We start from the raw sequence: 24609 nt of genomic DNA on the forward strand, positions 1-24609 counted from the left end.
AAGACAAAAATTGAATAAACCAAATCCCTGTAGAAAAGCTATTGACACTTTTTATATAGTTAGTAGAAAAAATATAAACAAATATTGTTGCTTTTTTTTTTTAAAAAAAAATTATAAAAATTTATGCAATTTGGTGCAGCCACTTAGTGCAAATATGAACAAAAAACTTGTATCTTTTGTTCTATATATATATATATATATATATATATTTTTTTTTTTTTAATTTGAAAAAATATAACAAATAATGATGCTTTTTTTTTTTTTTTAAATCTATAAAATTTTTTGTAATTTGGTGTAGCCACACAACCACGGTTTTAAAGTCCAACTCACATTATATAATATATGATATGATATGATGTAAATATTGATATCCGAAACACAATTTCGATATAAAATGAATAGAAAATTGCTAAGAATTTTATAGTTTAATTAGTTAGCACATTCTATTATTTAAAAAAAAAAAAGAAAAAGAAAATTTAAATCCCTCACTCCCAAATATCAAATTATCATGATTAAAAAAAAAAATCAAATTAACAAAAAAAATTGAAGAAAATCCACAATCTCTCACTTTTAAAAAGTTAATTAATAAATTTAAAACTGCGGTCGTGCGAATCCGACTTGACCAAGGTCTCAAGCCACCTCAACACAACTACTTTGTGGTTAGACCGCTAGAGCTCTGTACTCTGCTGCTAATTTAGCAAGAAAAACAAAAAAAAAAAAAAAAAAATACGGCGTCGTTTTGTTACCGCCAATCTTAGTCTTCTTCTTCGCTCTCTGCTACTCAGTACTAACTGTAACTCTCTCTCTAACAATGGATTCGTACTTTCCGTTACTTGAAAGGACCAAAGTGCCCCAACCTTCGCTGCAAAAATTCGCTGTAATCTCAATCTTCTCGAAGCTCCGGTCCGCCCCGAAGCACCTAGACTCCGAATCCGAACCCGGCAGAGACGCCATATCCCAGTGCCTCCACTCGGCTTCCCCGCCCGTCGTCGACCAATCGGTTCGCGAGCTATGCCGCCTCGTCACCGAGGCCAACTACGGCGTCTCTCGCGCCTTGCTGGAGCTCCAGTCCGCGCTCGAAGGATCCGACCCGAATCTCGTCAACCTCTTCGTCAAAGCAATCGGGTTCCTCGTTCGGTTCGAGTTCCAGAGGAGCAATGGCGCGTGGAGATTCAGTTCCGCTGAGACTCACCCGCTTGTTAAGGTGAGTGAGAGAAAAGATACGAGCTTAAGTCCCTGTTTGGTTGCGCAGAATAAAATTTTAATTTCTCATTGCATTGGATTTGGGACCGTTATTTTTAGCTTTATACAGAAATTCTTGATTATTTGCAAATTATTGGTCGTTAGGCTTTGTTTGTTTTAGCTTATTTTGTTCAGAGTGATGCAATGTGTCATCGATCACAAAAAGTAATTCAAATATTTATTTGTTGTAATTTTGAAATAGCACCAACCACATTCATTGTTTGTAACATTTTGTAGTAAAATTGATAGAAATTTTAGCATTTTATTTTGCCAGATACCATGGTACTTTTACACACCTTATTTTTTTTATTAAAAAAAAAAAAGAGTGAAAATGAGCCCTTCCAAACAGAACCTAAAGCTAAAAAGCTGTATGTGTATGACTAAACTACACTTTGGGCCTTTTAAGATTGGGGTTGTTTCATTTTGGCTCTTTATGTTTCTAAATTTTTATTTGGCCATTCATGTTTAAGAGCATTTTCATGTTGGTCATGTCATTCATTTCTGATAGTAATTTGACTGGTAAGTGCCATATAAGTGTTGTCCATGAAGGCACATTACCCATATAATGACAAGTGTCAACTGATTACTAATGGAAATGGACGACAAGACCAAAATGAAAGTGAAATCAAATATGAAGGGCCAAAATGAAAAACAACCCCAAATTGTAAGGGCCAATAGTATATGGTAGCCAATTGTGTCTTATCCGATTCTTATTTTGTTTATTGTGTAAACGTATAGTTGTACCTAGAACTAGAATAAGCTAGAATAAAATGAGGCTTTTAAAAATTGTACCAAGGAATAAGCAAAATAAGCTAATGGAAATGAGCTCATCCAAATGGACCCTTTTATGTACAAGTTGGATAAAACAAAACCCAGTCTTACTTTTTGGAAATTTTGAATATTGGTGATCAGTGTGGCCAAATAATTGTAGAATTTGAGGCTTAAAGTAGTTTTTGCGTTTTATTATTACTTTTTTGGTAATGGTTTGCAGGTCCTCTCGTGCCGACCAGAGGTTCAGACTGAGCTTGTGCAGCAAGTGTTATTGTTTATGGCACAGAATAAGCAGTTGGGAATGGTGGAAGTTTGCGAATTCTTGAGACCATTTTTTAATTATTTTATTTTGAGGATACCTGTTTCGGATTCGTCTTCGTCTTTGTTTGCGAGGCATATAATATCATCGATGGCATCTCTTTGTTGCTCGTTCCCTCTAGAGGCAATGCCAGTTTTTAAGTTGCTCATGGAATGCATCAAATTTCTTCCGTGCAAAAATTCTGAAGTAAGTATGCATGTTAGTGAAAGTATTGTCTATACTGGCTTCATTTGATTCTGTTAAGGTGATTAGTTTAAGTAGGGAGTCTATTGTTTCCCATGTAGCTTTATGCTAATTATGTTCTTACTTCATGATAATTTGCAGGACTTTAGGAATTTTATGTACTTTGTGGAGTGTGTGGTGGATGCGTATATAGTAGTATTGAGAAATTTGTCCGGAAGGAAATTGGTATGCTCTTATAGCTTTACTTCAGTGTACCCTTGGACTTTTAAAAGAATTCTTCTTGTTTGTTCTGTCTTCAATCTGCTATCATGGGAATGTCTACTTATATTGAGTTTATAGTTAGGAAGTTTGTACCGTACTACCTTGTTTGTGGGTTCACTTCTAGTTATTAATATTTTCCCTTCTTTTTCTCTCTGTCCATGTTAGCAGTTGATTGCTGAAGCTCAACTATGTGGTGTCCAACTGTTAGAGACTATTCTTTCTTTATGTACGTGTCATTGCAGGCATTCTGGTGGGAATGAGCTCATAGTGGAACTGGCAAAGCGGTTATTGTTTGTCCAAAAAGATCTTGGGTTGCAATATGTACCTGAATTATCATCTGTTGTGCTATCTATGTTTGTTATCCTCACAGAGTCAGAGCTTGAACATGAACAACTTTCTATATTGAAAATTTTCCATTTCCTCTTAAAGTGGAAATGTGAAAATGGTACGTTAACTTGATGAGTTTATAGATATTCTGTCAATCAAAATACACATTGTTAAAACTATAATATCTGTATTTTAAGTTTATAGGTTTCTGTCAATGTGAGTCCATGACACTCATTGACAATAGCCAGACACTCATTGACAATATCCATACACTTATAGAGGGCGTTACATTTGCTCAATCTTTTTGTATGCCTTGGGCACCTGGGAATCCATTTGGTTTCCGTTCTATTATAGTCTATTGTGTTGTTCCTATCATCTGCTAATGATTATGAACTTTCTCCTCTAATTTATGTTTTTCTTTATAATGAATGTAGTGAATGATCCCATTTAATCAGTTTATATTTTTTAATAAGCAGTGATCTCACTGTACATATTACTTGGTCTGTTCTGATTGTGTTTCTCTGTTTACTTGGATGAGTTACTAATTATTTAATTCATCCTTTTTTTTTTTTTTTTTGCTTTTATATTATTTGCCTTTGCAGAATATGATAGTGGCAAAGCTGCCTGTGGTCCGAGTGAAGAGCTTTTATTCATATTTCCTGTCATCAGCCTTTTGTCGTCTCCTTCTAAATGCGTCAAAGGAGCAGCAACTGATATGCTTGTCACATTAGAAAAGCTCTTAGTGAAAACGTTGGTAGCACCAGTGAATGAACTAGGAATGAAAGGGGGATTAAATGAGCTAGCTATGAAAGGGGGATTTCCATATCTCAGCACACCTGGATCTATTGCTTTTAGACTGTTGCAGCATTTATGGTTTCAGGTTTCTTTTTGTATCTTATATCTGGATTGTTTATTTCTTTGAAATGTTATTTGATTTTTATATTTGTTTTAGTGCTAAGTAGATGTTGAAAAGAGTGCTTAAGGGCTTTAATGTGGCCTCTGTTTCAAATTCATGATATTCATTCGGAATGAATTTTATATAACTCCTTCTCATAACAAGAGGAAGCCTAACAATCAATATTAGAAATATAATAATATAGATATGCAAGTCTTGCCAGCTATATAAAATTTCTTTTTGTTTTTTTTTTTTCAGGATCAGTTTTCATTATCTGGTTTCTTCTTTTTAAATTTTGCTTCTAGTTGTAAAGCTGATGGCAAAGAAATGCTTAACTTACCAAAATCTTGGGCTTCTCAACTAAGGGAATACTCTTTATGGATCATTGACAGACGAAAATCGTCCCTGCCTCTCTCTCAATCTCAAGAATTATTTGTAACTGGTAATTGGTTGTGTTCCTTATCATGCAATAAACGGGATTGGTTTGGTTTGGTATAATTTTTTAAAGCTTATGGCTAGTTTGGATGGAGGGAGAGTAGAGTAAAGTTGGCTGGAAATTGCCAGAAATTGCCATTTTCTAGCCAACTCTACTCTACTCCCTCTCCATCCAAACTGGCCAAAGGTTCATTTGCATCAAATTTAGATTGCCCCACTATTGTACCTTGTAGAAATGCCCGTGTTGCTCAGTGCTGTTGCTGGTGTTTTGGTGATGCATCAGTCACTGGGGAATGCTGCTCTAGATTCTTTGGCTGCTATTGGTGTTATGGATCCTAGAATGGGAGTTCCTTTATTGCTAGCAGTTCTATTTTATAGTAACATATTCACTATGAAGGATACTATAAGCCATAATATGTTGGTAAGCTCTCCTTTTATATGCTGGTTTGTTTCTCTTGTACTTAATGATGGGCGTGTTAGCTTTGCCTTTTGGCTCTGTTATCTATCACTATATCTTGATATTCCTCTTTCCCAACCGTTCTTGCAGTTAAAAGTTTTGGGAGTGCTTCCATCACTTGCTTCGCATTCCATGATGATTCCACTCATAGTCCAAACTATCCTGCCTATGCTTCACAAGGATGCCAAACCGTACGTCCTTTGAACAAAATATCCTTGAAGTCTTTCATTTCATTCTCTTATGATTATTTTAGTGGCCTTACCTTATCATGGCATGTTTTGTGGCAATTATTGCTATGTCATGGAGGGGGTTCATCCAACCCCCTGTATTAGATGTTGATAATTACTTATAAATTCTTCTGAATTTTTTCCCCTTACAAATTTCATTATTAAGGAAGGCCATAACTTGAAGAGTGAATGGGATCATTCTTCATGTCTTTTGTTTTGTTTTTTTGTTGTTTGTTTATTTATTTATATTTTTTTTACAGTATCCCAAAGTATTCTTTTCTGGGCATACATACCTTCTTTGTATGAATGACCATATTCTGATTTGTGGTGAATGATACAATCTTGAATGCATAACCTGGCTTGTTGTCCTACACACGGGTGCACTGGACACACATATACATGCTTGATTGTACTATGATTTGGCAAATTAATCTGACATTATTATTATACCACCAGAACACTTGTACAAGAATGAAAAACACATAATTCTCATGTGATAGGATCATGGGTTTGTCATTTAGGGAACCATGGGTTGCTTTATCTTGTCCATTCTATATCTATACCAGAATTGTACTCAATATACCCAATATATGGAGTTTTGATCAATATCTACTTCTATATTAAATTGTTGTCTTGCTCTGTGGGGGCTGGCTTGTGTGGCTCGGTAGGGGCTTCTTGTTTCCTTTTTGGATGTGTGGCTGTCTGACAATTTCTTGTTTCATGGCATCGTTGTCTGTAGTGGTTCATTTCACCTGATCTGTTCATCAACATTATGTGTTGAACTGCTGATTATATTAAATTCACATGGGGCTTACCTAGGGACTTTAGGTTTCACTCATGTTGTTTGTTATCATTTGAATGTAACATGTACAATTAATAGTTTGCTTACATTTTTTTAAGCCTATTTCAACGTTTTTTATTTTATACACAGAACATTATATGCTACAGCCACTCGTTTGCTTTGTCAAACCTGGGAGGTCAATGAACGTGCCTTTGGGAGTTTGCAAGTAAGATTTTTCTTGTGCTTCTTTCTTTGTTGCCTGATGGCATATGGTCTTTTTCTCTTTTAAAAGAAAAATTCAGGGCAGTTAAACTAAGTATGGAACAAAATGCTGATAATATGGTGATTGCAGACAGGCCAATCCCCTGAGCACTACCTCTTATGCTGTGTGCTTGCCATTTTCTTAGTTATTATTGCTAATTTGTTCTCTTTTAATTCTCCATTGCTTCTTCTCAACATTTAGGGTGTACTACTCCCAAAAGGGTTCACTGAATTCATGTCTGAGAGAAATATTTGCATCAGTATTGCTGCTTCCATTCAGGATGTTTGCAGAAAAAACCCTGATAGGGGTGTGGACCTTATCTTGTCTGTTTCGGTATGGGTTTTAAAAGCTGTTTTGTCTTTACTCTGTCCTATGCATGCAGTTCTAAATTCAATTCTTTATCTTTGGATCGACAGGCTTGCATTGAGAGCCGAGATCCTGTAATTCAAGCTATTGGTCTTCAAAGTCTTGCCCATCTTTGTGAAGCTGATGTAATCGGTAATCTTAATTGTGTTTAAACTTAAAATATTTTTTCTATTTCCCATTTATTCCTTAAGAAGCTTAAATTTAAAAATGTGGTTTCTTCATATTTCTGAATGTCTGAAAACCTCATCATATCTTCAGCAACCTTCAGCAACTATGGAGAACATTATAAAAAGTGAGATCTCTCTAAGTTGATCTTTCTAATGTTTACTGTGACTGGTCAAGATATACTAATAAATTATGATTTTTTGTGTTATAAAAAATTAATCTGACATAGAATACTACTTGGTTTTTAATTTGAAAATTTTCATGTGAACTATATGTGTGTTAGTTTTTCTCTTAATTTTTTTTAAGGAAAAAAAAAAATCATTAAGGCAGTTCACATGTCATGGTTGTCTCAACTCTAAGCTTGGCCCTATGGAAAAAAAGAAAGGTGCCGGGGTCCTATAATCCTTGATTGCCAGATTTACTTGGCATCAAGCAGGCACTCTCCTGAGTGCACTAGCATGCGCTAATTTCGGTTCATCTACTACTACTAGTTGGTTGGAGTGTTGTTTTCACTGCACAGATTGCTTATGTGGAATCCTTAAGAGAATCATTTATAAATCAAGCATTATAAACAAATAGCCGTGGTTGTCCATCCATAATTATCAATATTATGGTCAAATTTTCTTTTCTTAAGGGTTTCTAAATCTGTTTGGAAGAGGGTGCCTGCCAATGTTAACTTGTGTAGCTTGCCCAAATGCTTGCTTCAGAATATGTGAAACTATGTGCATCACATGCATGCATGTGTGGTTGGACATAAGGTGTTCTATAATTGCATAATTGACGTTGTGGCATCTTTACTTAAAGTGTAGAAGCACTTCAAGTGCAAGCCTGGTTCGATATAGCTTGAGGCCTAAACAACAATTTTAAGTGGGACTCTCCCCCCTCCCCCCCACACCCCCCCCCCCCCCCCCCCCCAAAAAAAAGAAAAATCCATATATATGTGTGTGTAGTTTAAAACTCATTTTTCTTGTTTTTTGAGATGCAAAATTACCAATTAAGTTTTGCATTTAGGTTTATCTACTTTTCAATTGATAATATGACTAGTTCACTTAACGCTCTCATGACATAATTGATAATAAGTAGGATATATTATTTTTTATAATTTTAATTTCGAGAAACTTCTTTTTGCAATAACCTCTGTAACAAGATTGTTGGTAAAAATTTGTAAGAGATACATATATTTAGAAAAGAAGAAAATAATTTAGTCTTTTTATATAATTAATATTTGTTACATTATGTTTTGAACATATGTCAAAAAAGGCCCCCAAATAAAGCTGGCGTTTAAGGCAGAAGGTCCTATCTGGAAATCTGGTAAACTCTATAGGTTACAGGCTGTCAAAGATGTACATATCCTTAACACACACACATACCCTTCGTTCTTACACTTTCTCATCAATTGATCATATGACAATGAAATCACGCTCTGTTTTGCTCACCATGTTTTGTTTTGCTTGTTCTGCTTAGAGAAATTTTAGACTGCATGTGTTATCAAACTCTTTCTTTGTGATCATCTGTATTAGAGAACTGAAACTATGGGTGGTTCCATTTTCGTTTTTCTCGAATCCAAATCGTTTGAATTTTCTGTGGAAGAGGGTGGTACTTTCTTCTTGTTACGCATTTTTGAAAGATATAAGGATTCTCTCCGATCGGTTTTCATGGGAAAAGAGAGTGCTTTACGGTTGCTTACGTATATTGAGGATCACTTGTCAAATACCCGTCCTGATAACTTTGCTAGAACCTTCAGGGATGGTAATAAGGTTTTGATTTTGCAAATGGGATTCAATGCACATGGAAGCTTTCTTATGATCTCTGAGCTTCTTCATGGTCGTCGGAAGGGCCTCATCATTGTTCCAGAAGGAAAGCTGGGTAGTGTGTGGAGAGGTTTTGGCTTTCATCTTCGCAAGGCCATTGCTCCCGTCTCTCCTAGCGTCAAATCGCCATCTCATTCTGCCCTGTTTCCGTTAATGCAAAAGTTAAGAAATCATAAGTCCTTTCTGGCGGCAGCGGTGGAAGGTGATCGGAAATCCTATGGTGGTAGTAGAACAGGAAAGCTTGCAATGCCCAATATTCAAAATTCTATCAAATCAAATCTAGCTCCCAAGTCTAGATTGAGCAGTCAGAAGTCTCAGAGCTTGGATTTGCGCGATAGGGGTGCTGGGCAGGTAAGCACGGTTCCTGAGGCTGAAGTCACGCTTGAACTTCAGGATGACGATCTTAAAATTGCTGACTCTCCTTTCTCGCTAGAAGTTTCTTTACATTTGGTACGTGGGCTGAATGGCAAGTGGGACATTAAGTGTTCAAACATTAAGGAAGTGGGTTGTTCTGGTGTTGGGCCCTTGAAAGATGTCTTTAAGCCCAATGCTCTTGCTGAAGCCCCCCCACTTAACCCACCTCATGTTCCCAAACTTAAGCCCAAGCTTTTGTTGGTCTGGCAGCCCAAAAGAACAGCTTGTAAAGAACTGAGTCACCTGACCACCACGAGTTGCCCGTCGCGAGAGACCCATTCTCCAGGTTTGTTAAGTCCAGGCGCCACCGACGACCTCAGAGTCAAAGTCTCGCGCCTGGACTTAACAAACCTGGAGAATGGGTCTCTCACGACGGGCAACTCGTGGTGGTCAGGTGACTCAGTTCTTTACAAGCTGTTCTTTTGGGCTGCCAGACCAACGAAAGCTTGGGCTTAAGTTTGGGAACATGAGGTGGGTTAACTGGGGGGGCTTCAGCAAGAGCATTGGGCTTAAAGACATCTTTCAAGGGCCCAACACCAGAACAGCCCACTTCCTTAATGTTTGAACACTTAATGTCCCACTTGCCATTCAGCCCATGTACCAAATGTAAAGAAACTTCTAGCGAGAAAGGAGAGTCAGCAATTTTAAGAGTCACCGGCGACGACGGACTCGAATCTAGTTTCCGATGTAGCCGAGTCTGAGCTCCGACGAGCCCGAGGAGGCCAGGAATGGGTCGGCTTGCTCCACAATTCACGATGAGAGCTTAGTGCTTGACCCCCGACTGTTTCTCCAGGAGCATTCCGGCAATTTTGACAAGAAATGGGGAAACTCGGAGCAGTGGGTTCTTGAATTATGCGATGGGAGGAGGGTTGCGGTTTCGGTGCAGATTGCTTTGCCTCCTTGTGAAGCTACAGAGGTTTTGGAAAAGCAACAACAGCTTGTTACATTGGAATTTTCTGAAGTCACGAACATGTCATTGGCTCTTTTCGAAGAAGATGATGTATTGGTGGAGGATTGGGCTTCGGATTCCTTCTCGGAGGAAGCTAATCAGCCCCTAGTTGTTGATCCAATTGCTTTTTCTCTACCCTTGGCCAAGGAGAAGCAGTCTCTTGTAGATGAGGATAGTGTTATGGGTGTGGACACTTCAAGGAGTCAGGAACCTTACTCCGATTGGTTTCAAAAGAGATTCAATAACTTTGATAGCTTCCTTGGCACGTCACTTGTGGGTTTAGAAGATCAAGCAACAGAATTTTTATTGGCTATTGAAGTTGAATTATATCGGAGGGCTGAGGTGAACAAGAAATCGTGTGGTTCAAAAGGTTCGGGGGTGAAAGGTTTAAGAGAGTTGAAAGGGTTGTTTAGTTCCATTAATTATGGCTCTTCATCTGCTAGGCGATGTGGTATTAATAGGAATCGGGTTCTTTCCGTTGCTCAATGAATTTAAAGCTTATTTCCTGGAATGTCAGAGGTCTGAATGAAGTTGACAAGAGGCTTTAGATTCGTAACTTGTTGCAATCCTGGAAGGCTGATATTGTGTGTTTGCAAGAGACCAAACTAGAGTGGATTACTAGAGGTACTGTTCGAAGTATTTGGAGTTGTCCTTATGTCAATTGGTTGTACCTGGGCTCTGAAGGTGCTTCTGGAGGAATTTTATTGATGTGGGATAGCCGGGTTGTGGAAAAGGTGGAGAAAGCGGTGGGGCATTTTTCAGTTTCTTGCAAGTTTAAAAATGTAGGCGACCAATTTGAGTGGGCTTTCACAGGTGTATATGGGCCTAATTTGAACAATAGGCGTAGGTTGATGTGGGAGGAACTAACCGGGCTGATCAGTTGGTGGGATTTGCCTTGGTGCCTTGGAGGGGACTTTAATATTATCCGCTTTCCTTCTGAGCGTTTGGGGGCTGCCAGCTTCTCCAGGGCTATGTTTGGATTTTCTGACTTTGTTTCTTTGCATGGGTTGTTGGATATTCATATGGAAGGGGGCCTTTATACCTGGTCTAATACTTCCTCAGCTTCTAGGCTTGACCGGTTCCTTTTCTCCCCTCTTTTGGCTGATCACTTCTCTCAGTTCACCCAAAAAAGGATGCCTAGAGTTCTTTCTGACCATTTTCCTATTTCGTTGGAGGGTGGGTGTCAGCGAAGAGGCAGAATTCCCTTCCGTTTTGAAAATATGTGGTTAAGGGTGGATAACTTTGTAGACAAAGTGAAGGAGTGGTGGGCTTCCTATTTGTTCCATGGTACCCCTAGTTTTATTCTTGCTAAGAAGTTGGCTGCATTGAAGTCGGACTTAAAAAAGTGGAATGAAACTGAGTCTGGCAATGTCACTTTTAAGAAACAGGTCCTTTGGAGTAAGTTGATTGATTTGGATGCTAAAGAGGAGATTCATAGTCTATCTGCTGAGGAGAAGTTAGCTCAAACTAATCTTCGTTCAGATATTGAAAAGTTGACTCTTATGGAAGAGACAAGTTGGAGACAAAAGTCTAGGGTGTTGCATTTGAAAGAAGGGGATGCCAATACCAAATTCTTTCATAGAATGGCTAATTCCAACAGGAAAAATAATGCCATCGAAAGCCTTATGGTTAATGGTACTTTGTCGTCGGATCAGGGTATAATTGCAGACTACGTTTCTCATTTCTTCATGAATTTGTACTCTGAGCAGCAGGTTGAGCGGACGTTTCCGGATTCGTTGGTTTTTCCAATGATATCTGGGGAGAATGCGGATTGGTTAGAGAGGCCTTTTGAAGAGGCAGAAATCTTTGATGTTATTCAAAGTTTTCATGGTGATAAATCCCCTGGTCCTGATGGCTTCCCTATGGCTTTTTTCCAAGCTTGCTGGGGGATTGTTAAGCCGGATCTCATGGCTGTTTTTCATCATTTTTTTGCCAATGGTCAGTTTGAGAAAAGCTTAAACACAACTTTTGTTACTCTTATTCCTAAAAAACATGCAGCTAATGAGATTGGAGATTTTCGGCCCATTAGCTTGGTTGGGGGGGTTTACAAAATTATTGCTAAAGTTTTGGCTAATCGTCTCCACTTGGTGATGGGGGATATAATCTCAGCATCTCAGAATGCTTTTGTGAGGGGCAGACAAATCCTTGACCTTGTTCTTATTGCTAATGAATGCCTTGACAGTAGATTGAAGTCTGGGTTGCCGGGGCTGATTTGTAAGCTGGATGTTGAGAAGGCTTTTGACCATGTAAACTGGAATTTTCTGCTACAGATGTTAGAAAGAAGTGGATTCTCTACCAAATGGAGACAATAGATTCGCTTTTGTCTTTCTACTGTCTGCTTCTCCATCTTGATCAATGGCTCTCCTTGTGGTTTTTTTGGTAGCACCAGAGGCTTGAGGCAAGGTGATCCGTTGTCTCCTTTGTTGTTTGTTTTGGTGATGGAAGCTCTTGGTCGAATGTTGGACAAAGCAGTTCTTGAAGGTCGCATGTCGGGCTTTAGTGTAGGTAACTTGGAGGGAAGATCCATGGCGGTGTCTCATCTCCTCTTTGCAGATGACACGCTTATTTTCTGTAAGGCTGATTTAGATCAGATTTTGATCCTTCGCATGATTCTTATTTGGTTTGAGGCGGTGTCTGGCCTTAAGATCAACTTGGGCAAGTCAGAATTGGTTCCGGTTGGGGTAGTCAATGATTTTGACCTTTTCTTGGTTGTTCTTGGCTGCAAGCAGGGCTGTCTCCCTATGAAATATCTAGGTCTTCCTTTGGGAGCTAAATTCAAGGATAAGTCTATATGGAATCCTATTCTAGAGAAAATGGAGAGGAGATTGGTGGGTTGGAAACGTTTATACTTATCCAAGGGAGGTAGAGTCACCCTTATCAAAAGCACCCTATCTAATCTTCCCACTTATTTTCTTTCTTTATTTCCTATTCCTGCTAGTGTGGCTAACCGAATTGAGAAGCTCCAGCGGAATTTCTTGTGGGGTAGTCTTGGAGATGATCCTAAAATCCATTTGGTTAAATGGGCTACTGTTTGTCCTCCTATTTCTTCGGGTGGCTTAGGGATAAGGAAGATTAGACTTTTCAATGAAGCTTTACTTGGAAAGTGGCTTTGGAGATTTGGGGTTGAGGAAGATGCCCTTTGGAGGCAAGTGATAGAGACAAAGTATGGTTGTATGTGGGGGGGCTGGTTTTCCAGAGCTGTGATTGGCCCTTATGGTGTTGGTTTATGGAAAAATATCAGTCAGGGATGGCCTTCTTTCTCTCACCATATTCTGTATGATATTGGTGATGGATCTAGAGTGAAGTTTTGGCAAGACCGGTGGTGTGGAGAGACTTCTCTTGCTGTTAGATTTCCAGACTTGTTCAGATTTTGTAGGAATAAGGATGCCAGTGTGGCTGAGCTTATGATGTCCGCTCATGGTGTCCTCTTTTGGGATGTGAGATTCATTAGGAGTGTGCATGCTCGGGATCTAGAGTCTATGTCCGACTTCTTGGCATCTATTTATGGTTCGCATATAAGGGGGCGAGGTGAGGATAAAATGTGTTGGATTCCTAACAAAGTTAAGGGTTTCTTGGTTAGTGGTTATTATAGAATTTTAGCTGGCACCGCTTCCATTGGGTTTCCTTGGAAAAGTATTTGGAAGCAAAAGATTCCCTCTAGAGTAGCTTTCTTTGTTTGGACTGCTGCTTTAGGGAAATGCTTGACGATTGATAATTTACGTAAAAGGAAAGTGTGGATTCTGGATTGGTGCTACATGTGTAAGAGAAATGGTGAATCGGTTGACCATCTATTTCTTCATTGTCCTTTTGCTTCGGATCTATGGTCTATGGTTTTGGGCCTTTTTGGAGTTTCTTGGGTTATGCCGCACTCTGTTTTGGGGCTGTTATGGTGTTGGCAAGGCAGCTTTGGTCGTCATCGAAATGGTTATATTTGGTCCATCATTCCTCATTGCTTATTGTGGTGTCTTTGGAGGGAAAGGAATAGTAGATGTTTTGAAGATACTGAGAAATCTATTCCTGACCTCAAGCTTCTCTTTTTTAGAACTTTAAGGGATTGGTTGTTTGCTTTGCAAGATAAATCTTTCCCCTCTTTTATTGATTTCCTAGACTCTTGTAATTTTTGTATTTGATTTCTTTTCCCTTGTACACTCCCTGTGCACTAGGGTGTCCCCTTTTTTATCAATATATCTTTTACTTATCAAAAAAAAAAAAAATGTTTTGAACATTATTCTGATTATTTTCCTTGTTATCTTTCCTTTGTTTTATTTCATTTTTTTCTAAGTCTTTATTTTATTTTTTTGATAGGTAAAAGAGATAGGGCTGTTGTGAGAATTGAACTCGTGACGTTAAACAATAATAATAAGGATCAATTTGGGAACAACTTATTTAGTTAAAACTGAAAACTTTTTGTTGAAAGTATTGTAGATAAAGCTAAAAGTTAGCTGAAATAGTATAGTGGAATCCATGAATAGTACTAAAAAGTGCAATGGGACTCATGAATAGTACCAAAAATAAGCTAGATGGTAAAAAAAGCTGCCCAATATAAGCTTATCCCAAACGCAACCTAAATATCTCTTTATTTTCCTAAGTCTTTTTAATGAATTTCTTGTTGAATTATGCGATTTCATATATATATATATATATATATATTTTTTTTCCCTAGTAATATCTTTTTCAAGGGATTCAGTTAATTTTCCTATACTTCTATCATTTTTTCTTATATTTTTCATATCAATTATGATATTTTAAGCATTATTATTATTATTGTTAAAAAATTTCAAATAAAAAGAAACACTATCTACAATATAAAACTATAATATGACAAGAATAAACTAAATTTTAAAGTGTAGAATAATAGAATCTAATTTATCAAAGAATATCCCAACATTGTCAACCTGCCTGAACAAATTCGGATTTAACATATATCTGTATGAATTAATATCGTCAACACCTAGGTTAATTTATATGAAAACCAAATATTATGGTTCAATGTAAAATTCAACAAAAAAGAAAAAAAAAAATTTAATTGTAGAAAAGAGTTTTAATTTACTTTGGGGGGTAAGGTGAATCATTTGTTCTAATTTTGATGAAGGAAAGCTAAAATCTAATTTCTGATTTTGATTTTGGTGATAAGAGCAAAAACATTGTTTGGTGTGTGGCTATATGGGCGATCGGGTGACTAAAGTTGACAATCTACTGTGTATTGGGTGGGATATTTGGTTACAAAAATTGAAACCTCGAGTTGTTATGGAAAATTGATCATCAATGATGATTTGGCACAAAAATTTTATAGTTTCAATTCAGCTGGAATTCTATTGGCATGCAATTTTGGGCCCCATATTGGAGTGGGGAAGAGAGCACACAACCCATCTAGGTTTTTTTTAAATTATTTTTTCAAGTAAAACTAATTATTAACCTAACTTTTGGGGGTCTTTTAATAATAGGGGACCCTAGGCAACAGCCTAAGAGCCAGACCTGTTCAAGTGCCTTTGATAATAACTCTTGACAATATTTGTGCGACCTGAAGTGATACTTCAAATATATATATATATATATATATATATATAAAAGAAAAAAAAAGAAAAAATAAAAGAAAAGAAAAGAAAAGTTATTTGGGAAAGACAGTATCATTGTTTAAGGATATGTTGACTTTTCTCAATGCTATTGTTGTAATTGATTCTAAGAAATTTATATTCTAATATTTTCTGTCACTCATATGAATTTTTACTAGCTTATTTCACATATTTGAAGCATTTTTTGAAAGTATATTCAATAAATTGTTTGTGTCCAGATTTTTATACAGCCTGGGATGTCATTGCAAAGCATGTGTTGGATTACTCTGCTGACCCAATTCTTGCACACAGGTAAGTATTTCTGAGTATGATCCTCTATTTTGGATTATTTATCTGTTCAACTGGCACTGATACCTTATTAATGCTGGAAAAATTTTCTAGAAAGTTGGGTCAGGTTGGATTCAAGTTATTGTGGAATCCCTTGCCATTCACAACCTATGGGAACTAACAACTATCATTAATAGTAGGTGACGTCTTCCTGGAAAAATAAAATAAATTTGAAGAAAATAACTTGGGTCATGGAGTGATTTGATAACATGCCGAATGTTGCTGGAAATCCTCCATGTAATTTTAGGGACATGTCTCCATACACCTCTGCTCACTGGAATTATTAAAGTTGATTACTTTTAGCCTTTCTGTTGTTCAGTTATCTGCGGCTTTCTGCAACATTCTCTTTGGCATTTTTATTTAACATGAGAGTCGCTTCTTCAATACAGCATTTGTTCAATTGTTCTGATATTTCATATCAAATTTTGTTTTCATGTCTTTCAATCCAGGGATACTTAAGTACCTCTTAATTTTGCTTCTTGGCAGCATTTGCCTTCTGCTAAGGTGGGGTGCAATGGACGCTGAAGCATACCCAGAAGCTTCAGAGAATGTTTTACAGATTTTGTGGGGCATTGTTACCTGTGTCCACCCTAGTCATGGGTTACAATGGGCAATGGCAAGGACTTCTGCTTTTGAGGCATTGACCCAATATGAGGTAACATCTAAAAATGGTTGCAGTAATCTTCCCCCAATTTTCGTTACTTTATGCCTCTAATTGGTGCACTATAATAAATCCTGCATTATTATTATTTTTTTGGCTGGTGACATTGTCTGATTTCTTGCCATTTAATTACTTTCTTTTTGATGTAGTTGTCTTAATTATTCTTTTAAATAATATTTGCCCAGGTATCACATATTGAAAAGAATACTCCAGATTTCAAGAAAAGGAGCACGGAATTGCTTTTTTCTGAGTCAAACCCTAATGTACTCAAGGCCATGGAAGAATTTCAAGTCAAGATCTTAACATATGAGCACATGTAAAGCATGAATTTGCTTTTAACTTTTTTACTACTGCACATGCTGGAGATATATATGATCATAGTTGTCAAAACATGAATCGTATCGTGAATTGATCTTTGATTTTTTTGTATCTTCTATTGTATCGTATCGTGTATTGTAAGATACACAAACACTTAATCAAATATATATATATATAAAATTATAAATATATGTTCATAAAAGGTATTTCATTATAAATTCATAATATATTCAACTAATGACTAAGTAATCATCACTTTATGTAATAAAATTTAATAGAGCTAACTAAATAAATCAAATTAACATATGTTTATAAAATACACATTCAAATTGATTAAACTCAAAAGTGATTATACATGACATATGAGCCCAAATAATAATTTCTTTTCATCATATTCATCATCTTGCGAAATCAATTACATCTAAGCCAATGTTGTTATCATGTCCATTATCTTGCAAAATTATTTATTCATTGACATTTTCTTCATCATCATCAACATTTACTATCTTTTCTAGTTCTTTTATTTTAATAGTTTCCTCTATTTCTTCTTGGGATTCTAGCTTCTTAGAATTAAAAAAATAATAACAAAAAAAGAAACTAATTATAGTCATTTAATACCTTATTCATGGTATAGAAAAGAAATTAGCAAATATGAAGGTGATTTTTTGTGTAGTCCAAATTTTGTAGAAAAAGAGGGGAGAAAATAGAATAAAAATTCATGGACATGTTATTTTATTGGGCTCAATTAAGTAACCCAATAATTGTGTGTTAAAAACAAGTTTAACAAGACTCAAATAAAAGAGAATTTTTTAAGAAAAAACTCATTTTAAATCCTCGTGCCTATGTATCATATGATACATAGGATTCTACGATATGCATCTATGCATTATGATTTATGAGCACTTTTGATACACCCTTATGATCTTTTTGTACATGATATGCATATTATACCAATTAGCTTTTGTCAATATGCTTCAGCAATCGGCGAAGACTGGTCAAGGAGAAAAGAGTTGTAGGAAGTAAGATTGAGAAGCTTCTGGATGTATTTCCTCAGGTTGTCTTCTCTTCAGGTATCATGAACTTAGTGTCCATATAGTGTTGCTTGTGACCTAAACAATTGTGAGTTACTTTTTATTCCTGCTTGTTGATTAAAAATAAAAGGTCTGAATGATTATTCTTTCTACCAAGTTGTGAGAAACTGTTTAACTACTCCCACCTGTGCGGCATACCAAACTATCCAAATTATTCTACTATTATTACAAGTTCTTTTGAAAAATAAGAGAAAGGTATGGGTATAAAGTGACATGTTGCAAAAGATTAGTTCTTTAGTAGAGTGATAATGGTGGATTTTATTGATGATAATTAGTCAAAAATTTTTTACTGTATGAATTCCCTTTATTTTCTGTGACAGCATATCCTCCTCTCTCTTTTTCCCCCAGGTTTTTGTTCTGACCTTCTAAGAGTTACATTCGCAGGGGAAAGAAGTAAGGCTAGAGATTTACCTGGTGCAGCTCTTTTATGTCTTTCATTTACTCCTAAAGATGTGAGCAACCAAGGGGCTTCAAGAGTAAGATAATCATAATTGACAAGATCTTCTTTTTCCCTCTGTAGGATTTACTCTGACTTTATGTTGTACAGGGATTACGAGATCCACATGCTGAATATGAGAATGCAATGGTGGAAATAGCAGCATCTCTCCAGCTCTCAAGAAATATTTTTGTTGCACTTCTTGCACTGCAGTCATGGAAACCCTTCATGCGACGTTGGATAAGAGCTGATATCTTGTATTTTGATGCTAAATCATCAACCATCATCCTGGACAAATCTTCCAAAGCTGCTAATGATATTCTGAAGGTTGTCTATCACCTTTGGCTTTCATAATACTCCTTTCACACTCTAGTATTTGGCTGCATCAATTTCAAAGAGATTATTTGGTGTTGTAATTCCTTTTTAATTTTATCATGCAGAGTATGATACGAATAGCAGAAGAAGCTATCCCTAGATCTTCGGAAAATGTTGCTCTAGCCATTGGTGCACTTTGTTTGGTAAGAGTTTTGTGTGATTGTAAAGTTCTCTAGAATTCATAATCTGTGCATATTTTTAGTTAACAGTGAAAGGAAAAATACATAGATCAATGGAACCGTTGTTAGATATTTCAATCCTATTTATAACATCTGGTATTAATATCTTTATTGTGGGAATAAACACTGCCTCATAGGCCTCAATTGTGGTCATTTTTGCAGTATAGATGTGTCAGTTGGCATTTCCCACTTTTTCAAAGTATCTTAGCATACCTCTTCCTTAATATCTTTAGTTCTCCAATTGATCCTCTCAAGGGTCTCAAGGGGCTTTGATTGCTTTTGTCAGGTCTTGCCTCCATCTGCCCACACTGTTAAATCAACAGCTTCAAAGTTCCTGCTTAATTGGTTGTTTCAGCATGAACATGAACACCGCCAATGGTCGGCTGCAATTTCCCTTGGATTGATCTCAAGTTGCCTACATGTAACCGATCATAAGCAGAAATATGAGAATATCACGGGACTTGTTGAGGTGGGCACAGTTCTGGTTTTGACTGTTTTGGATTTATTTTTTAACTTTTAATTAAATAGCGTAGCATATTTCAAATATTTCTAAGGCCTCTAACTCAAATGACACATTCTCCCCTGGTAAGAGAAAGATGGAGGGTGAGGTCATGGGTTCAAGACCCTCCAGGTGCCTTGTATAGAGCGAAATAATTTGTCATATTTTTACTTAAGATAAGCAAGTAGTTATGATCTTATGTTACATGTGTTGGACATTTTAATTAATTTTGGTGTCATTTTTCACTTTGTCTCACCATATGGTTTCAATTAGATGCCTACTTATTGCCTTAAATCCTTAAGGAGGAATTCCCAGATACTGTTAATTTATATTTTCTTATGCAATTTACTTAATGTTCCCTCTTCTTAACTAAAACGGTTAAATGTACTAGTACCACTCTGGTGAAGGACCTGCTCTTTTTAATTTTAGGTAAAAACACTATTTTCGTCCTTGAAATATAGTTTTATTTCTGTCCTTCAAAATTTATATGTCCCTCTTTTTGTACTTCCATCCACTTTCATTAAGTTTTTTGCCAGTGTGTCTAACGTAATATATGTTTTAAGGACAAAAATTGAACCTAGACTGCAATTCTAGGATGAAAAGAATATAGTTTTAAGGTTTTATTTTTGCCCTTAAATTATGGTCAAGGTTCTAGTTTTTCCCCTTACATCAGACATGTCCCTAAATGGCTTCATCTTGTTCTTACAAGAATAGGAGATTTCATGAGAGTTAAAACTCATTGAAGAAGGAGTTGACCTACACACACACACACACACAGCCTCTTCAAAAGAGAGAGAGAGAGAGAGAGAGAGAGAGAGAGAGGGGGGGGTGAGGGAGGGTAAGGTTGCCTACCAATTATCACTCCTAGACCTCACAGAAGTGGGTGCTTTGTGCATTGGGTACAACCTTATCTATATATGTATGCATGGATGAAATTTGAACACGGAACACCATTAATTTTGTACCTACTTAATATGCATTAAAAAAGGTTTTCTGATTTCTCTGCTTGCTTTCAGGTTTTATGCGGTAGCAAAAGCACCCTTGTCAAAGGAGCCTGTGGGGTTGGCTTGGGATTTTCTTGCCAAGATCTTCTTACCAGGGTTGAAGTTGCTGATAACTCTGACTTGGACAAAGAAACTAGCAAGATTCAGGAAGAGCACCTGCTTGGAAATATTGTGAGGACCTTATCTCTGATGATATGTCAGCTTACTCAATCTTCATCTGATATTGTGGAAAGTCTTTCTGCGTATTTCACACCAGACATGTATGATCTTGATAGTATTAGAACTGCTAACCTGCCATGTGAGAACAGTGATGACTTGGAGGAAGATATCTGGGGTGTTGCGGGACTTGTTCTTGGTTTGGCGAGCTCTGTTGGTGCAATATACCGAGCTGGGGCACATGATGCTGTGCTCAAGATAAAAGGCTTAATCCTATCATGGATTCCACATGTCAATTCGTTAGTTCAAAATTATGGTTCTTGCAGTGAAGGAGCTGAGATTCTTATGTCCGTAGGATCCTGTCTTGCACTTCCCATTGTAGTGACATTCTGCCAGAGAGTAGAATTGATGGATGATAATGAGCTAGATCATCTATTGAATGGCTATATGGAGCTCATTTCTGAATTAGTTTCTGTTAAAAAATCTGGCAGCTTTCATCAGAGTTTGTTAATGGCATCATGCATTGGAGCCGGAAGCCTTCTTGCCTGTATTTTGAATGAAGGGGTGCATTCTATTGAAGTTGAATGTGTCAAAGGTTTACTAGAATTGTTTAGAAAATGTTATTCTGATCCTTACCCTCCTCTCATTCATTTGGGTGGGATGCTTGGGGTTGTTAATGCTATGGGAGCTAGTGCTGGGATTTTGGTTCATATAAATCATCTAACCTCCTCAATGCAGACTGGTTATGAGCAAAAGGTACTTTTTTGCTGTTCTTGTTAGGTCCTTTTAGTTCTGATTTCCTTTTTCCTATTTGCATGTGTATATACAATTAAATATTCTTTGTTTTCTGCACAGGAGTCTCGCTATCTCAGGGGTCCTCTACTTTCAAGTCCTGTTTGTCTGCCAGATTTGACATCATTGATGCAAGATATATTTCTGGTTGCACAGAATTCCGATGAGCATCAGCTGCAACAATATGCAGCATGGGCTGTTTCATTTCTTCGACATCATATGTGGTCCAAGGAAGTCCTTGACAGTGATGATATGACTGGTTCAAAATCTGTCTCTCATAGTTTTCCTGATGACACTGTAATTATGAGGCTTTGTTTGTGGTTAATGCATCTGAGTGTTTCTGAGGTAGGTCTGTTACTACAAGTTCTGTGGTTTCACAATGAATTGATTTTTTTTTTTGGGGGGCTAACTTGTGTGTCTAGACAATGCATTGATGTTATTCCATAGCTTATTTTTCTCAGGTACTTTCTCTGAAAATAAGATGCGTTTTGATACAGTATGCTTATCAAAAGTGCCATTTTTGTATTCATCCTTGTTATGATTATTACATATTTTTTCTCATTTATCTTGATTTATGTTGATAAAATCTCTTTGGTACTTCAGTTGGGTGGTGGACATAAAGTATTTAGTATTGTATGTTCATGCAAAATCTTTTGGTTCCCCCCTCCCCCCATAGGGTGCCAGGCTCATTTATGCTGCATAGTATATTTACTTACATGAAAGAAATGAGTCTTGCGAAAAAGGTTGAGCAATCAAGTATGACATGTTCGAATATATATATATATATATATACATATAAACCAATCCTTGAGTTTCCCTCTCTCTCTCTCACACACACAAACATGCACGCATTCTTCTGATCAAAATTTCTAATTTCTTAACTTTCTTAACTTCAGAAAGGTATCATTGCACATGTTGGCACTGTAGCCACTGTGTTAAGGTGCCTTTCACGTGCTTCTAGGTTGCCAGTCATGGATTGGGGTGCAATCATAAGACGCTGCATGAGATACGAGGATCAAGTTGCTGAGTTATTGCCACCAGATTCAGCTCTCAAGAAAGGAATCCTCAGGGAGGAATGTGTGCAGTTTTCTATATCTCATGCAAACCAATTTGATCCGCTCCTAACTTTCCTTGATGAGCTCTCTGACCTGTCCAGATTTAAGACACTTGAGCTGAATTTACAAACATGTCTGCTCATTCATCTGGCAGACCTGATAAAAGTATTCTCAGGTTCCAGGGTTGAGAAACTGCTCAATGACATAACTCATTACTTGTCTTCAGTTACTTCAATATTACGAATTTCATGCTGGAAAGGTCTGTATCAGTGCCTAGATGAAGCTTCTCTCGACTCTGTAGACTACATATACCACATTGAGAAGTGCATGGAGGTGCTATTTTCTTTGTTGCCAATGCAATCTGCCTCCGTCATGGAAGTGGATCAGCTAAGTTTTGTAGAGGAGTGGTCTGAGGCTATTAAATGCTTAGGAAAGGCTCGGCGGGGTTGGTTATTGGATTTTTTGCAGGTATACCTTAAATTCTTGTCCTCATGATTGACACCATTAACTTGTGAATAAATATTCATTTACATTGAATTTTATTAAGATACACATATGGCATGAGAACCTTTGACTACACTATATGCTCTATACCTTTAATTGCCTTGTGCACCTCACAGGTTTCACAGGAAGACCTAGTCCATGGAGCTGGTCAGTTTATTGATGTAGTAAAAAAGATTCAAGTGAAAGCCAAGCTAGTCAGGATTGGTTCCCTCCCATTGACTGAGCTGGGAAGACTCAAAGCTTACATACTGAACTCCGAATCACGTGGTTAGTTTCTATACACAAAGACAATAAAAAAAGTTTGGGTAGATATTTATGAGTCAGTAAAATTAAATTTTTTAGAACGATAGTATTTTGCCACAATGCTAAACAGAGATTGGCTATAATTTTTAATAATATTTTACGTTACCTATCAAAAAAAAAAAAGAATGAGTAGTACTGTGCAGTGCTTTTACTTCAAAGCGTCTAAATCTTGTGACATATAAACTTTTTTATTTGTAGGTGTCTGGGATTTGCTCATTGAAGTTGTAGCAACTCTACAACATGCAGAGGGAAGTGTTAGAAGACAGTGGGTTGTTGATGCATTGGAAATTAGCTGTATATCAAGTTATCCTTCCACGGTAGGGACTAGGCATGAAATTACTTTAATGTTGAATGATTAGGATAAGAATTATATATGGGACCATTATTAAAACAGATATAATCCTCCCCTGCACCTGTATGGGAATGGAAGACAAAAATCCATGTTATTGCTGACCTATGTTAGTAGAAATGAGGTAACCCCAAAAATTAAAAAAAAGAAAAAGAAAAAGAAAAGAATAGAAATCTGTGTGGACGAAGATTCCACATAATTTTGTTGGTAGGGCCTGCTATATGAGAAACCATTTTGTTTGACATTCAGTTCAATGGCAGTGTCACAGTTTATTTAATTTAAATGCTGTTAACGTTGACATCTTGGAGCCTGTTTACTTGTCCTATGGTCCTTCCTTTTGCCTTAAAACAGTGTGTCTTAAAGTCATTTTGGTGAAGGGCTATTGTATTTTAGGATTCCTCTCGGCTGGTGAAGTGATTTGCATGTTCTTCTGGACAGTGTAGTGGCTTGCCAGAACTGGGGATTAAATGAAACATTAAAGGGGAGAATTTTTTATTGCTAACTTACATTTCTTTGTGCCCTTTCTTTTTACTGAATCCAGGCACTGCAGTTTCTTGGTCTGCTATGCGGTATCAGCTGCAAATACATGCCTCTTCTAATTCTGGACCGTCTTACCGTGTTGAGCGATCTACCAGTTACCCTGACTTCTCTTATGTCAGACCCCAGTTGGGAAGTTGTAGCAGAATCCATTGTTTCTTATCTTTGGGTATCAACGGAACGCATTTACAATTGGGCTACTCTAAACGTAAGCAGTGATGATACACCAGGCATTCAACCTATTGATGAAAGTGAGAATGATATGGGTGCTTTCCTATTGCGTGTGATGCATCGTGCCTGTGTATCTTTGAAAGATCATTTGCCTCTAGAGAAGCAGCTGAAGCTTGCAAACATGGTTGTCAACTAACAAGCACTTGTCTCTGCAATGGCGCATTCAGATGGTTAGTATGAAAATCTATAAGACAATTTATGGTTTCTCATGAGATGGTCAGTTGAGGCCTGCTAAATTTGCATTTAAATTCTTTTTTAACTTCAACATTGTAAATTTCAGATAATGATAATGAAAAATCTTGCATATATTCATAGGACGAACGGACAGCCATATCTTCCTCCATTCTCTTTTAA

General features: G+C 37.0%; 1 protein-coding gene across 4 annotated transcripts; it reads left to right on the forward strand.

Annotated features, from left to right (window-relative positions):
* Positions 1-691: 691 nt before the first annotated feature.
* On the forward strand, positions 692-24609 carry LOC115976601 (protein RST1-like). 4 transcript variants are annotated; one of them, XM_031097995.1, is made up of 25 exons: positions 692-1204; positions 2234-2518; positions 2657-2740; positions 2942-3221; positions 3706-3983; positions 4257-4440; positions 4667-4854; positions 4981-5081; positions 6049-6124; positions 6362-6493; positions 6577-6658; positions 15657-15729; positions 16252-16420; positions 16612-16742; positions 17723-17814; positions 18220-18311; positions 18383-18598; positions 18712-18789; positions 19112-19294; positions 20341-21240; positions 21340-21621; positions 22173-22799; positions 22952-23102; positions 23337-23455; positions 24029-24609. In XM_031097995.1, the coding sequence occupies exons 1-25, from the start codon at positions 812-814 to the stop codon at positions 24389-24391; spliced, it is 5559 nt and encodes a 1852-aa protein (XP_030953855.1). In that variant the 5' UTR covers positions 692-811; the 3' UTR covers positions 24392-24609. The 4 variants fall into 4 exon arrangements, with proteins under 4 accessions (XP_030953855.1, XP_030953854.1, XP_030953853.1 ...); XM_031097994.1 differs by having other exon boundaries at positions 709-1204; positions 18220-18287; XM_031097993.1 differs by having other exon boundaries at positions 709-1204; positions 2945-3221.

This window comes from Quercus lobata, chromosome 2 (genome assembly GCF_001633185.2).
Source record: "Quercus lobata isolate SW786 chromosome 2, ValleyOak3.0 Primary Assembly, whole genome shotgun sequence".
Taxonomy (NCBI): Eukaryota; Viridiplantae; Streptophyta; class Magnoliopsida; order Fagales; family Fagaceae; genus Quercus; species Quercus lobata.